Here is a 14,763-nt window from a genome sequence, read left to right as displayed (position 1 = left end):
CCTGCTTGTTTTAGTGCAATGGAAAGAGATTTTCTGATTCCTTAGACATGTGACTAGCTCCACTGAAATATGGCTGTAAGTGAATTATATTTTATTTCAGGGGTTCTAAAATGTCACTTCCAATTTTATGGTTGGAAGAGAGTAGACTATTAGGAGTCGCATCTTATATTTGGCAGATTCACTTTATAAGATTGGTCAGGCAAGTTTTGTTGCCTTAGCATGGTTATTGTAATAATCTAATTTAAAAAGCTGTTATAGAACATTTCAAATGTATTCATTTGGTTAAATAGGCAGATAGTACAGTACTTCCCATATTCTGTCACTCCGCTCCAGCAGCTAAAATCTGAATAGACTCATAGAACGTTGGGAAGAGGATCTAAAATCATTGGGTTTGAATGTGTTAATTTGGGAGATTGTGGATTCTCAAAGAAGATGTTCATGGGTGATGCTAGGTGTAGAGGGAGAAACTGACCAAATATCTCATGTGATCTTTTATCTAAAATTCTCAAGTTTTTTTCTTTGAAATTACATTTGTCTATAATAAAAGATTTTCTTTGAATCTCTTAATTGTCCTGCTTATTCCAGGAGGAGGAAGAGAGCAAACTGTGTAAATCTATAAGCTGTAAGGCATAATTTGATTCTTAATAAGACAACATTACATTGTAAAAATGCTGAAACTTCAAATAACGATTCTGCTTTTGAAAATCTAGTCTAGGAAGATAGTCCTAATTATAGAAAACACTTTAGAGGGATGAAAAAGCAGAACACAGAGGATTTTTAGGGCAGTGAAACCATTCTGTCTGGTACTATAACGGTGGATGCATGTCATTACATATGTATTTGTCCAAACCTGTAGTATGTACAGCACCAGGAGTGAACCCTGATATTAACTATGGGCTCTGGATGGTTATGATGTGTCACTGTAGGCTTGTCAATTGTAACAGATGTGATGGTTAGTCAGTCCACTGGATGGAACAGTTGTCCTGGATGGGATGCAACTATTAAAAGATGTTTAGGAGTCGGGTCAGGGTTTTCAGCTTTCAGTGTTAAAACTAACAGCATGGTATGTGAACTCTTTGTGTGGATAAAAACAACAAGAAAGCAAAAAATAAAAAAAGTTTAAAAAAATCCTTATGTAATAAAAGAAAAAATGAGACACAAAATTTATATATAATATTTATAACAATATCACAATAATATTGTTATTTTTTCCTTCCTGTTATATTTTCCAAATTTTCTATAATGTATATTTACTTAATGGTGGATGTAGCTCAATAATCATTATTTTTTAAGCCTTTAAAATACACTTTGGGGAAAACTTAGAAAATATATTGACATTAGAAACTAATATATATTTTTTATGGCTGAGGTGTATTTATTTTTTATAAGAATCTTTTTTTTTTTTAAATTAATTTTAGAGGGAGAGGAAAGGAGAGAGAACCATCAATCTGTTGTTCCATTTATTTATGCATTCATTGGTTGATTCTTATATGTTCCATGACCAGGGATTGAACCCACAATCTTGGCATATCAGGAGAGTGCTCTAACCAACTGAGCTACCCAGCCATGGCTGGTTGAGTGTCATTGTATCTAAGCACTACTTCTTTATTTATTTATTGATGGACACTTAGGCTGCCTCCATATCGTGGCTATTATAAATAATGCTGCAATGAATATATGGATGCCTGTGTCTTTTTTATTGAGTGTTTTGAGTTTCTTCACATAAATATCCAGAAGTGGAATTGCTGGGTCCTTTGTTGTCTCTTATTATAGCTTTTGTTTTAAAGTCTATTTTGTCTGGTATAAGTGTTGCTAAGCCAGGGTTTTTTTTTTTATTTGTTTCTTTTTTGTTTTTCATTTGCATTTGCATGAAATATCTTTTTCCATACCTTGACTTTCAGTCTGTGTGTGTATCTTTCAGTCTGAAATGAGTTTCTTGTAGGCATCATCTGTGAAGTTCTTGTTTTATTTAATCCATTTAGCCACCCTGTGTCTTTTGATTGGAGTATTTAATCCATTTATATTTCCAGTAATTTTTGATAGACACATATTTATTGATATTTTATTATTCATAAAGAGAAGTCTTTCCATCTGCAACATCATGAATAGACCTAGAGGGTATTGTGCTGAGTGAAATAAGTCAGACAGAGAAAGACAATTGCCATATAATTTTACTTAGATCAGTGGTCGGGAACCTTTTTGGCTGAGAGAACCATAAATGCCACATATTTTAAAATGTAATTCCGTGGCCTGACCTGTGGTGGCGCAGTGGATAAAGCGTTGACCTGGAAATGCTGAGGTTGCCGGTTCAAAACCCTGGGCTTGCCCGGTCAAGGCACATATGGAAGTTGATGCTTCCAGCTCCTCCCCCCTTCTCTCTCTCTGTCTCTCTCCTCTCTCTCTCTCTGTCTCTCCCTCTCCTCTCTAAAATGAATAAATAAATAAAAAATTAAAAAAAAATGTAATTCCGTGAGAGCAATACAACGACCCGTAAATGTTACCATTATCCAATAAAAATTTGGTGTTGTCCCGGAGGACAGCTGTGATTGGCTCCAGCCACCTGCAACCATGAACACGAGCGGTAGAAAATGAATGGATTGTAATACTTGAGAATGTTTTATATTTTAACATTATTATTTTTTATTAAAGATTTGTCTGTGAGCCAGATGCAGCAACCAAAAGAGCCACATCTGGCTCACGAGCCATAGATTCCCAACCCCTGACTTAGATGTAGAATCTAAAACACAAAACCAATAAATAAACAGATCAGAAGCAGTCTCATAGATACAAAGAACATTTTGATGGTTGGTATTTGGGAGTTGGTTTGAGGAATGGGTGAAAAAGGTGTAGGAATTAAGAAGTAAGTACGAATTGGTTGTTACAGAATAGTCGTGGGATGTAAAGTACAGCATAGGAGAAATAGTCAATAATATTGTAATAATTATATATGGTGTCAGATGGGTACGGGATGTATCAGGGTGATCACTTCTTAAGTTATAGAAATATCTAATCACTAGGTTGTACACCTGAAACTAATATAGTATTGTATGTCAACTGTAATTGAACAATAAAAAATTATTAAAATAGAAAAAATACCTAAAGGCTTTTTTTTTGAGATTTAAAAAAAAATTTTTTTTATTCATTTTAGAGAAGAGAGAGAAAGGGAGAGAGAGAGACAGAGGGAGAGAGAGGAGAGAGAGAAGGTGAGGAGGAGCTGGAAGCATCAACTCCCATATGTGCCTTGACCAGGCAAGCCCAGGGTTTCGAACCGGTGACCTCAGCATTTCCAGGTCGACACTTTATCCACTGCGCCACCCCAGGTCAGGCTGAAAGGCTTTTTCTAAAGCAACACAAACAAGTAAATGCTCCCAATTGTTTACTTCTTTTGTTAGGATAGATTTTTTTCAGTTTCAGCTTTTGAGTCAGAGAGGTTCAAAGAACAATATATCACTCATAGTTCATTAAAGAAACATTAAAATATTTGGGGTTTTTTTTAGCATAAAACTCAGAAATGAAGCTTTACAGATATTTCACGGATGGGTGGATGCTGGTGCTCCCCTGGCGTCTGAATGTCAGATGGGGCCTGTCAGACACCCGAGGAAAGAGGGAGTCTCAGTCTTCCCTTAGCATGCAGGATATTGCAGCACAGTGAGGTCTGTGATTCCTTGTCACGTATCTTTATAGCAACAGGCATATTATTATCCAGTGGAAGCAAACAACAAGGAAATGGCAGAATTGACCTCTTCTAACTGGAACACTAGGTCAATACACGATAACGTAACAAAACATCAATAATCTGATGAAATATGGCAAAAAGTTAGGCAAAAAAATAGAAGATTATGAAAATCAACATTTGAAGTATGGGTTTTGAATTTCCGTTGTAAGGATGCATCTTGGCCTAAGTTCTGGGCCAACATTGAGAGACTGTCAAAGGCAGAGCGTGCATTTAACTATAAATACACAAATGTTTGGAAGAAGAATATATGTTCAGAGATTATTTTTATGAATGAGGTGCATAATTCAAAAAGATTTGGAGATCATTGGCTTAGAATGCAACCGTAGTACTAAACTGGGAAAGAGTAGAAGTTGGCTGACTTGAAGTTTTGTTTTTTTTTTCCTTCTTTCTGAAGCTGGAAACGGGGAGAGACAGTCAGACAGACTCCTGCATGCGCCCGGCACGCCCACCGGGGGCCACGCTCTGCCCACCAGGGGGTGATGCTCTGCCCCTCTGGGGCGTCGCTCTGCCACGACCAGAGCCACTCTAGTGCCTGGGGCAGAGGCCAAGGAACCATCCCCAGTGCCCGGGCCATCTTTGCTCCAATGGAGCCTTGGCTGCGGGAGGGGAAGAGAGAGACAGAGAGGAAGGAGGGAGGCGGGGTGGAGAAGCAAATGGGTGCTTCTCCTATGTGCCCTGGCCAGGAATCGAACCCGGGTCCCCCTCACGCCAGGCCGACGCTCTACCGCTGAGCCAACCGGCCAGGGCGAAGTTTAACTTTTAAACCATGGTTTTTGTGTATAATATATGTATCCTATCTGCAGTAAGTATAAAAATAATTTATTTTTAAGACGTAAGTGTTTTCAATTTTGTGCTGTGTATCGTGTTACCAGATTTGCTGATTCTAAGATAAGCAGGCATCTACTGAGAATTAATTAGCTGAGCTGGATTCTCTGGGCAGGAGATTCTTTGTTTTTACAAATTGGCAACTCCATCATAGAAAGCTTCAGGTGTCTTACCCAAACAGATGAAATGTGGCCCTAAAATCTTGCTTAATGATTGTTCACTTCAGAATTCACTAATTTCAGATGTAAAATCAGAGTGGATACAAATTATTATCATCTTACTGCATTTACGTAACTCCTTTCATAACTGACTTTGCCTAAGAAGTTATAAAAAGTATGTATTATATAATATTTAAACATTCCTGTGGTTATTTAAAAATGCTTCACGGAAGCCCTGGCCTGTTGGCTTAGTGGCAGAGGGTTGGCGTGGCATGTGGATGTCCCAGGTTCAGTTTCCAGTCAGGGCACACAGGAGAAGCGAACATCTGCTTCACCCCTCTCCACTCTTCTCTCTCTCTCTCTCTCTCTCTTTCTCTCTCTCTTTTCCCAGCCCACAGCCATGGCTCAATTGGTTTGAGTGCTTCAGCCCTGGGTTCCCACGTGCTGAGGATGGCTCCCTGGAGCCTATGCTTCAGGTGCTAAAAATAGCTCTGTTGCCAGCATGGCCTCAGATGGCCAGAGCATTGGCCCCAGATGAGGGTCACTGGGTGGGTCCTGGTCAGGGTGCATGCGGTAGTCGGTCTCTCTATCTCCCCTCTTCTCACTTGTAAGAAAAAGAAAAAAAAAATGCTTCATGGCACCTATTTGGTTCTGAGTCTTTTTTCCCCTTTGTTTCTTATCTAGTTGGCGGAGAGCAGATAAGTGCCATTGGACGGGGCATCTGTGTGCTGCTGGGTATTTCTCTGGAAGATACACAGAAGGAACTGGAGCACATGTAAGATGCAGATTTCTAAGTCATTGCTCTTTGAATGGGATATGTGGTGCTTGTATACTATTCTACATAATACATACGTACACACACATATACTAGGAACTTCTATAGTGTTTTGTCCTATAGAGTAAGCCCCTGTTACTTTTACCAGTATGACATTTGATGTAGTTTGGTTATCTGCCTGTTTCAGACTGCAGAAGAACTATCTGTCAGAGGTCACCCAGTAGGAGAGCAGGAGCACAACTTAGCCTCCGTCCTTATTTGCTACTACATCTGTGAACCCTTCTCTTAATGTAAAAACTGAGCTGCTTTTCTTATGAATGATTTGTTTTGTAATTTGAGAAATATGATCTGGCACTGTTTATGCATTTTAAAAATGCCCAGTTGTTCACTGTACACATAAGGATCTGGATCTCAGAGAGATTCAGTTGCCCAAAGTCAGATAAACACACTTAGCAAAAAGCCCAAATCTAATTTAGAGTCCAGGATACTGACCTGGAAGCCAGAGCTCCTTTTACTAAAGTAGAGGAGTTTGTCATTGCTGTGGCCTGACTGGTGATCTTAGTGCCGCAGCTTCCCCTTGTCATGTTTACACCCAATGCCCCCCTTATATGCCCCCCCCCCCACCTTGACCAGTGCCTTTTGGCACCCAGCACCTGGATATAACCCCACCCAATTGTCCCTTTTATATTAGGTTGAAACTCAGACTTGGAACCCAATTCCTACTAAGGTGCTGATGACTGACTGATAAGGATAGTGGTCTTAACCACTGCTATTTCAGTGGTTAAGAACAGGGGCTCTGGGCCTGAATCTTTATGGCTTTGACGTTCTAGAGCGCTAGTACACACCTTGGTGGTTAAGAGATTTGACTCAACAGGACAGACCTTGGCTGTGGAGAGGGGGTGATGGACAGTGCCCACCACAGAGAGCACCTATATAAAGAGTGGATTTGTAGAGCCCTTGAACACTCTTCAGCAATATCCAAAAGGGTGACTTTCTGGGTGGAATTTCAACTTTCATACAGGTTGTTCTTTGTCGTGCTTTTCAAATCTAATCTTGTGAACGTTACCTAGTCCTCTTCCTTGTCTAGGTGGCTGTTCTTTGTCATCTACATGTACAGGGAAAGTCCCTTTAGGACTTAAGGAGCATGTGACATAGTTGTTAAGTTGTCTTTCTCCAGATCTTTTTGCATATTTGAAGTAGCCCTAAGTTCCCTCCAGGTTATTTGCTGAATTGTTCATTTTGAGTGGCTCCACGAAGGGGTATTAAAAAGAGGAACCATTTATTCCACTATATGAATTCCTTTATAAACATTTAGAATTATTTTTATTTTTATTTTATTTTTTTTCATTTTTCTGAAGCTGGAAACGGGGAGGCAGTCAGACAGACTCCCGCATGTGCCTGACCGGGATCCACCCGGAATGCCCACCAGGGGACAATGCTCTGCCCCTCTGGGGCGTCACTCTGTTGCATCCAGAGCCATTCTAGCGCCTGAGGCAGAGGCCACAGAGCCATCCCCGGCGCCTGGGCCATTTTTGCTCCAATGGAGCCTTGGCTGCGGGAGGGGAAGAGAGAGACAGAGAGGAAGGAGAGGGGGAGGGGTGGAGAAGCAGATGGGCGCTTCTCCTGTGTGCCCTGGCCGGGAATCGAACCCGGGACTCCTGCACACCAGGCCGACGCTCTACCGCTGAGCTAACCGGCCAGGGCAACATTTAGAATTAGACCCATGTTTTGACACATCCCCAACTTGAAGGAGCAGATAATGTCTGGTTGTCATCTTGGCTCCAGTTCCCACCAGCAGCTGCTATGAATTGGAGAGCCAACAACAACAACAACAAAAAGGGACTCCCCGAACAACCCCATAAGGTAGGACAATTATTACCCCTTATTATAGATGAGGAAACTGAGGCACAGAGTGGAAAAGTAACTTGCCTAGGGTCACACTTTCTGTGAGCGATGGAGCCAGCGTTCTGTTCTTGTTTAGCAGGAAGCTGGTGACGTTGGGGGCTATGGGTGTGTTGGGGACTTGCAATTCTTCAGGTAGCTTTCACCGCTACTTTTCCCCTTAGGGTCCGAAAGATTTTGAACCTACGTGTGTTTGAGGATGAGAGTGGGAAGCACTGGTCGAAGAGTGTGATGGACAAACAGTACGAGGTGCTGTGTGTCAGCCAGTTCACCCTCCAGTGCGTCCTCAAGGGCAACAAGCCCGACTTCCACCTGGCGATGCCCACAGAGCAGGCAGAGAGCTTCTACAATAGCTTCCTGGAGCAGCTGCGCAAGACGTACAGGCCGGAGCTCATCAGAGGTAGGTGGGAGGGTCTGGGACACTTCCGGGCAGGGGCAAGAGGACCTGCCCTGGCAACCTCTCCTTTCTAGAAAGCTCATTGTTTTTATACTTATTACTTACTTAAAACAGCATAATGGCTGCTACCATTGCTTGTTGCTGTGCATGTCCTCTGAGTGCTCCGGATACCATTTACCCTTCTTCATTCTTTCAGTTACATTTGGAAATGCTTAGCAACCCAGAAGTGTGTTTGATGTAGTGGTGTTTTATTTTGGTACTTACCCTGTCCAACAGAAATATAACACAAGCCACAAATATGAGCCACATGTTATTTAAAATTTTTAGTAACCATATTAAAAAAAGTAAAAAGAAATAAGTGAGCCTGGCCTGTGGTGCAGTGGATAGAGCATCGATGTGGAATGCTGAGGTTACTGGTTCGAAACACTGGGCTTGCCTGATCAAGGCACATACGACAAGCAAGCAATGAAAAACTAACGTGAAGCAACTATAAGTTGATACTTCTCGCTCCCCCACTCCTCTCTCTATAAAATCAATAAATAAAATCTTTTTAAAAAAAGAAGTGATATTAATTTTAAGACTATAATTTAGTTGGCCTAATATATTTAAAATATTATGATTTCATCCTGTAATTAATATAAAAAGTTGTTAAGGAGATTATATACTGCTCGCAAAAATTAGGGGATATTTTATAGCTTCATATTCATTTTGAAATATCCCCCAATTTTTGTGAGCAGTATATATATGTTTAGAAGAGTGACATTCGTTGACATTAGTACCCCCTTTGGAATTTCCTTTTATTTAAATTCTCTTCTTACTTGTGTCAAGTGTCCATTTGCTATAAGGACAAATGGATTCTGTGTCATCAAGACCACTCCTGCCCTAAATCAACTTTCAGTCCTTACTTGGGTCCTGGTAGAACAGAATATATTGGTCCTTTCTGAAACTATCCAAGTTTAGAATTCCATTCACAAGCCTAGTCATGGATGTCTCCAGTATTTTTTTTCCACGCTGTGTCCACTGGGATCCTCAACATGGCTTTGCTGTAAAATGTTTCTCCCTAGAATTAGTAGTTAAGGCAAGTCCCCTGAATAATTACTTTTCTTTGCTGAGCCAAGGATGAAACGCCACCAGCACTGTCTTCTTGCCTAATGTTTGCAGACTCCTCCTCCTCCTGAGTATTGTCAGATGTGTTTAGAATGCACTGAGGGCCCTTGAAAGGGCGCACACAAGCAGCAGCGTAAAAGCACAAGTGAGGGCACTTTAGATGGGAGAACACTGACGCTAGTTCAGGAACGCTGCCGTGAACACGAAACAGCGTTCACCCAGGTCCTTATGGTGGGGTGTGTGTGTATTACTGGGTGCTTGGTGTTCCTAAATGCGCCTTTTACTTCTTAAAAGGATGTGTATTTTATTCAGGTCCTTATATGAAGTGGCTGAAACAATGTACTGCAGACATTGTAATTTTGTAATGGATCAGAATTTAAGCTCATGCGATGTGATACAGCTGATCATTTTGATGGAAAATTGACTTGAAGTGTGCAAAGAGTTGTCATTAAAATTCATTTTCAAACCCTTTGGACTTTCAGAGGCACCACAGTGGTACCAGCAGGGCGTTGCCGGCTCTGCCCGCCTTTTCCCTGGTTTCTGGTCTTCAGTGGAACCGAATGCCTGGGCTTGTTTTCCATGCTTGTTGTCTTTTGGTTCATTTGAGGTTTGGGCTTCCATCTCCAATATGGAAAGCTCTGTTAGCTGAAGGGATGTGGGAATGCAAACAAATTGTAAATGCCTTTCTTTCTTTATTATTATTTTATTTTTTAATTACAGTTTGCCTTCAACACTGTTTTTTATCAGTTTCAGGTGGACAGCACAGCAGACAGACTTTAACATAGGTTACAGAGGGTTCCCTCTGATAGTTCAGGCACCACAGTAGTTACCACAGTGCTGTTCACTCTGCTCCCCATGTTTCTCCTCACACCCTTGTGCCTCTACTGTGACTCCCAGTTAGTTCTCTCCCCCTCGCCTCTCTCACTCTGCCGCGCAGCACCCTCCCTCTGGCGCCCATCAGTTTGTTCTTTGTATTTATAAGTCTGCTTCTGTCTTGTTTGTTTGTTCGTTTATTTTGCTCTTTAGGTTTCACATAGAAGTGAAATCGTGTGGTACTTGTCTTTCTCTGTCTGGCTTATTGCACTGAGCATCATGCCCTCTAGGTCCATCCCTGCTGTCACAAATGGTAAGACTTCCTTCCTTTGCAGCGCTGAGTCGTGTTCCGCTGTGTGTGTGTCCCGCCGATTTTTATCCACTGTCTGTTCACGGGCACTCAAGTTACTTCCATGTCTAGGCTTTTGGTTTAATTAGCTTGAACATCTATGCTATTTCTTTTCTCTTTGCTGACCAAAATTTTATTTTAAATTTATATTTAATTTGTACCCCTTACTTGCTGTTGGGGATTGAATAGAGGGAAGATGTTCTCCCCTTTATACCTTTGTGCTGTTTCTTTCCTGCCCCACCCAGTGCCCATGTGATTTCAGGCCTCCTCTGGCCTGGCTGCAGCTCCTCCCCACACCCAGCCATGGCTCGTGTGCAGGACAGCAGCTTCCTGATCTGCTTTCCAGTCTGCCTGGGTTCCATGTGGGGTCAGACCCTGGAAGGCAAGTTATTATGGTTTGAAATGAGTACTCACATACTTTAAAAATTATGATTATCATTGAAAAGCATGCTGAAGTACCTCTGTGAGGGGCTTCTTGTGTGCCAGGTCCTGTGCAGGAGTAAACACTCTCTATTCTTTATCTAATTGAATCCTCAGAGAACCCTTGAGGTGGGCACTATGGTTACCCCACTTCTACAGAGGAGGAAACAGAGGTATAGAAAGGAATCCAACAGGGGTCCCCAAACTTTTTACACAGGGGGCCAGTTCACTGTCCCTCAGACCGTTGGAGGGCCGCCACATACAGTGCTCCTCTCACTGAGCACCAGTGAAAGAGGTGCCCCTTCCGGAAGTGCGGCGTGGGGCCGGATAAATGGCCTCAGAGGGCCACATGCGGCCCGTGGGCCGTAGCTTGGGGACGCCTGCAGGTCACTCAGCATATAAGTGGCAGAGCCTGGAATGGCCTAAGCTTCACTGACATTTTCATTTCACTGTAAAATTCACATTTTCTTTACTTCTTGGCCTTTTATTATCTGCTGAATTCAGCACATCTGTTGGGACTTTCCTGCCTTCTCTGCCATGCTCAGGGAAATGAGTGGACAGGTTGTTGTTGGACCCCCCGTAGGTCTGTAAGAAGGGAGCAGTGTAGCTTGAGGCCAGGTGGTCCTTCATCTCAGAACAATGAGGTTAATCTAGAATTTTAGTTCTGTTTCTATTGGGGGAGATATGATTGGTTCCATGCAGGTCATATTTTTGTGTCTTCTATATCAATAAGACACTGTTTATCTGCTGACCCTTGTACTAGGCTCTGGGCATATAGTGCTGAGCAGAGAGATGCTGTCCCTGCTGTAATGCCACAGTCTCGTGGGGAAGAGAGGTGAGCAAACATGGCTGTTTTGCTATAGCAGGAAGAATCTCACATTCTGTCCTGAAGAACCTCACATTCTGTCCATCCACTACTGAAGCTGTCGCAGCTTGTGGGCAAGCCACTAAAGACCTACGGCTGGGCCCCAGGGAGTGGACGCTTGTTCACGTTCATAGAATACAGTCCGAGGGCTTCTGCTGCTAGGTGAGGGCTCTTCCTTTTTCTGCTGAAGGTGCTCTTTTTTTTTTTTCAGAGAGAGTCAAAGAGAGGGACAGATAGGGACAGAGAGACAGGAAAGGAGATGAGAAGCATCAATTCTTTGTTGCGGCACCTTGGTTGTTCCTTTGTTGTTTTCTCATATGTACCTTGATGGGGGCTACAGCAGAGCAAATGACCCCTTGCTCGAGCCAGTGACCTTGGGCTTCAAGCCAGCAACCTTTGGGCTCAAGCCAGTGACCTTGGGCTTTAAGCCAGCGACCTTTGGGCTCAAGCCAGCGACCTTGGGCTTCAAGCCAGCAACCTTTGGGCTCAAGCCAGTGACCTTGGGCTTCAAGCCAGCAACCTTTGGGCTCAAGCCAGTGACCTTGGGCTTTAAGCCAGCGACCTTTGGGCTCAAGCCAGCGACCTCGCGCTCAAGCAGGTGACCTCAGGGTTACAAACGTGGGTCCTCTGCTTCCCAGTCTGATGCTCTATGCACTGTGCCACTGCCTGGTCAAGCCTGATGGTGGTCTTTTTGTTCCTGTTGTTCTGACTGCCCTTGCAAAAGAAAACACAATCAATAAACAAGTAAAGTGCTACAACTATAAGTTGATGCTTCTCATTTCTCTCTAAAAAAATTTTTTTTCTTCATTCTCTGGCTCTTCTTCAAATAATTGCGTTAGAGCATCAATTTTCAACCTTTTCCCTCTTGTGGCACACATAAGCTAATTACTAAAGTTCTGTGACATACCAAAAAATAAATTATATTTTGTGTAGATCTGACAAAAAAGTAGGTATAATTTTGATTCATTTGCAGCAGACAGCTATTGTTGTGTTGGCTATTGTCATTTTTCTTTATTTGACAATCTAAGGGAAAAGAGGTCGGTGCCCCTGATGAAATAGTCAGGTATTGCATGTTTTAAAAAAATCTTGAGGCACACCAGTTGAAAATTGCTGCTTTAGAGGGAATAACCTAGTGCACAAATTTATCAGTTTTTTCCATTTACTGCTGTTAAGCCTAATCCGGAGGGACTTGAAACATTGAAGACATGAACAAAATCCATCGATTCCACACCAGAGCTTTATTGTCTAGCTTGGCCAAGCCGCGGCAACTTCGATAGAAATCTGAGGGAGAGCACGCCGGCCCTTTGTTCTACTTAGTTTTTATAGTTTTGTAAGTGGGAAGTACAGAAGCAAAAATTGCAATTAGGAGCCCCTTACCGCTATTGGTTATAGTCATATGCCCTTTAACATGATAGGACCATGTTCAATTTGCAAGCCATACATAATTTTGGAGAAAACAAAATTTATAAGTCAACACAATGGTAGAAAGATGTCTCTTTACATATTAAAAGGCATTCCTATATTATCTAGTGTTTATCTGCTATCTCTTTGTCCAGAGTCACACACATGCATTCATATGGGAGAGTTAGTTTCCATGGGGACAAATACCCACAAATGACTCATTACTATAAGAAGGTTTATTTTGGCTTTTCTCTTCCTGCACCTGGCTAGCCATTCACCCCTTTCCCTACAGGTGTGGTGGAATGTCAGGGAATCCATGTTTTCCTTCCCTTTGCATTTACAATACAATGCCAAGGGCCATCCTGGTTTTAGGCCAATCACACAGTACACAGATTATTCTCAAAATTTCTCTGCACACCTTAACCCAAATTAATAAAGTGTTCTCCAAGCCTCTTAAAATATTAATCTTAATTCTGCAGCTTTTGATACTTTACAACACCTGCGGCTGAAGTGGCGCAGTGGCTCCTCACTGCAGAATGAACCACAGGTTAAGGGTGCTCTGTTGTACCCCAGACTGACTGAGTGGGCCCAGAAAACTGGGTTCTGATGTGGCCCTCTGCAGCCCCTCAGGCATCTTCATAAGTACTGTACAGTGGGAGACCTAAACACTCTTCAAAGCTGATTGGCGAGCATGCACTGCTTTTATACCTGGGAGAAAAATGTTATATCAAAGTGGAATCGTTGAAAAGAAGGATTTCTGCTCTCAAGCTTATTGTTCCGACTCTGAGCCATTTGTAGTGGGCGCAGGAAGCAGTCACCTGTCAGCGGCTTTGTTCAGCAAATCAGAAGCTGCATGGTATCACAAAGAGCTGCCTGTTGTGTTCTCTGTGGGGTCTGATCTGTCACAGGCGGGAGGCAGAGAGCTTAAGAAACGTGGAAAGCCATGGAAGTAGGGCGGTGGCTTTGAGCTCGTCTCAGCGCTGTTCACTTCGTGGGGCATCCCTGTGCCCAGGTGTCCTTCTGGTTCATGCTGCAAAGAGAAGGGGCCAGGAGGAAGGCAACATCTCGTTTGTGCTTCCTAGTTAGTGTTTAATTTTTATGGCTTGTTTAATTTTCTGCTCTTCTTACTACTTAGAACATTTTAGCAGCACGAGTGAGCTCTCAGTTGAGCCTGTTTTATATGCTTTGGCAAGGGCTGTGGCTAATGTAAATTTAAGAGATCACAACGTGGGGTCACATCTGCATTGTTAAGTGGCAAGGCTGGCAGACTGCAGCACAGGCTGATGTTGCCATGCAGAAGTTTGATGTGGATATGTGACTGAGTTTGGCCAAATCAGTTAATATTTTCTTACTAACTTCCTTATTTATTTCTGCATATCTCTTTCTGGTCTTATACTTAAACTGCATCATCTCTGTGGCTACAACTTAAGCCTTTCCTCTGCCCAGATTTTTGTTTTTAAATTCAAGCTTATCATGATTTCCATAATTGAAGATTCAAAGTAAACCTAATTTTACCAGTTCTCCTTTCCCCACCTAAATAAGTGTCTATGGTCCCCTTAGAAATAGTGTCTGTGATATTAGAACATGGCAGAGTGCCTGCCTCACTGTGTCACAGGTGCTCAGATATTTAGTGCAAGGAATGCCTCTGGGGATGTGATGATGAGGACAGGCTCATTTTGGTGGCTTTGCTGTCCCATCTGTCCTCTTCCTCTCTGTACTGCTTCTACCTCTTATCTTTATTCTCTTTCATCCCTTTTATTTCTTTGCCTGAGCTCTTTCCATGCTTCTGGTCATGAATAACTGGGTCAGCACTTTCTTCTTGCCCAGCAGAGTATGTTATGACAACTCAGTTTGAACAAAAAAAAGGTAATTTAAAAAAAGAAGATACAGGCACAGGTAGAAAGAAACTCCTTTCACTGTTGTCACAATTCAAGCTCATGAAATGACTCAGGATGAAAAGTCTGAATCTTTTGGCAGTGGAAATAGATTTCAAACCCTTACTGTTTCAGGATCTA

At 42.3% G+C, this 14,763-nt stretch overlaps 1 protein-coding gene across 1 annotated transcript in view; it reads left to right on the top strand.

Moving 5' to 3' along the window:
* DTD1 (D-aminoacyl-tRNA deacylase 1) overlaps nucleotides 1–14,763 on the top strand; it is a 227,232-nt gene that overhangs the window by 2,477 nt on the left and 209,992 nt on the right. Inside the window, exons 2-3 of the mRNA XM_066235051.1 lie at nucleotides 5,404–5,494; nucleotides 7,561–7,796. Of these exons, the coding sequence (XP_066091148.1) occupies nucleotides 5,404–5,494; nucleotides 7,561–7,796 (327 nt within the window). The remainder of the gene's footprint in view (nucleotides 1–5,403; nucleotides 5,495–7,560; nucleotides 7,797–14,763) is intronic.

The sequence above is a fragment of the Saccopteryx bilineata genome, chromosome 6 (assembly GCF_036850765.1).
Source record: "Saccopteryx bilineata isolate mSacBil1 chromosome 6, mSacBil1_pri_phased_curated, whole genome shotgun sequence".
Lineage (NCBI taxonomy): Eukaryota > Metazoa > Chordata > Mammalia > Chiroptera > Emballonuridae > Saccopteryx > Saccopteryx bilineata.
The sequence above is the reverse complement of the archived record's forward strand: the minus strand, read 5'-3'. Positions and strand labels throughout refer to the sequence as shown.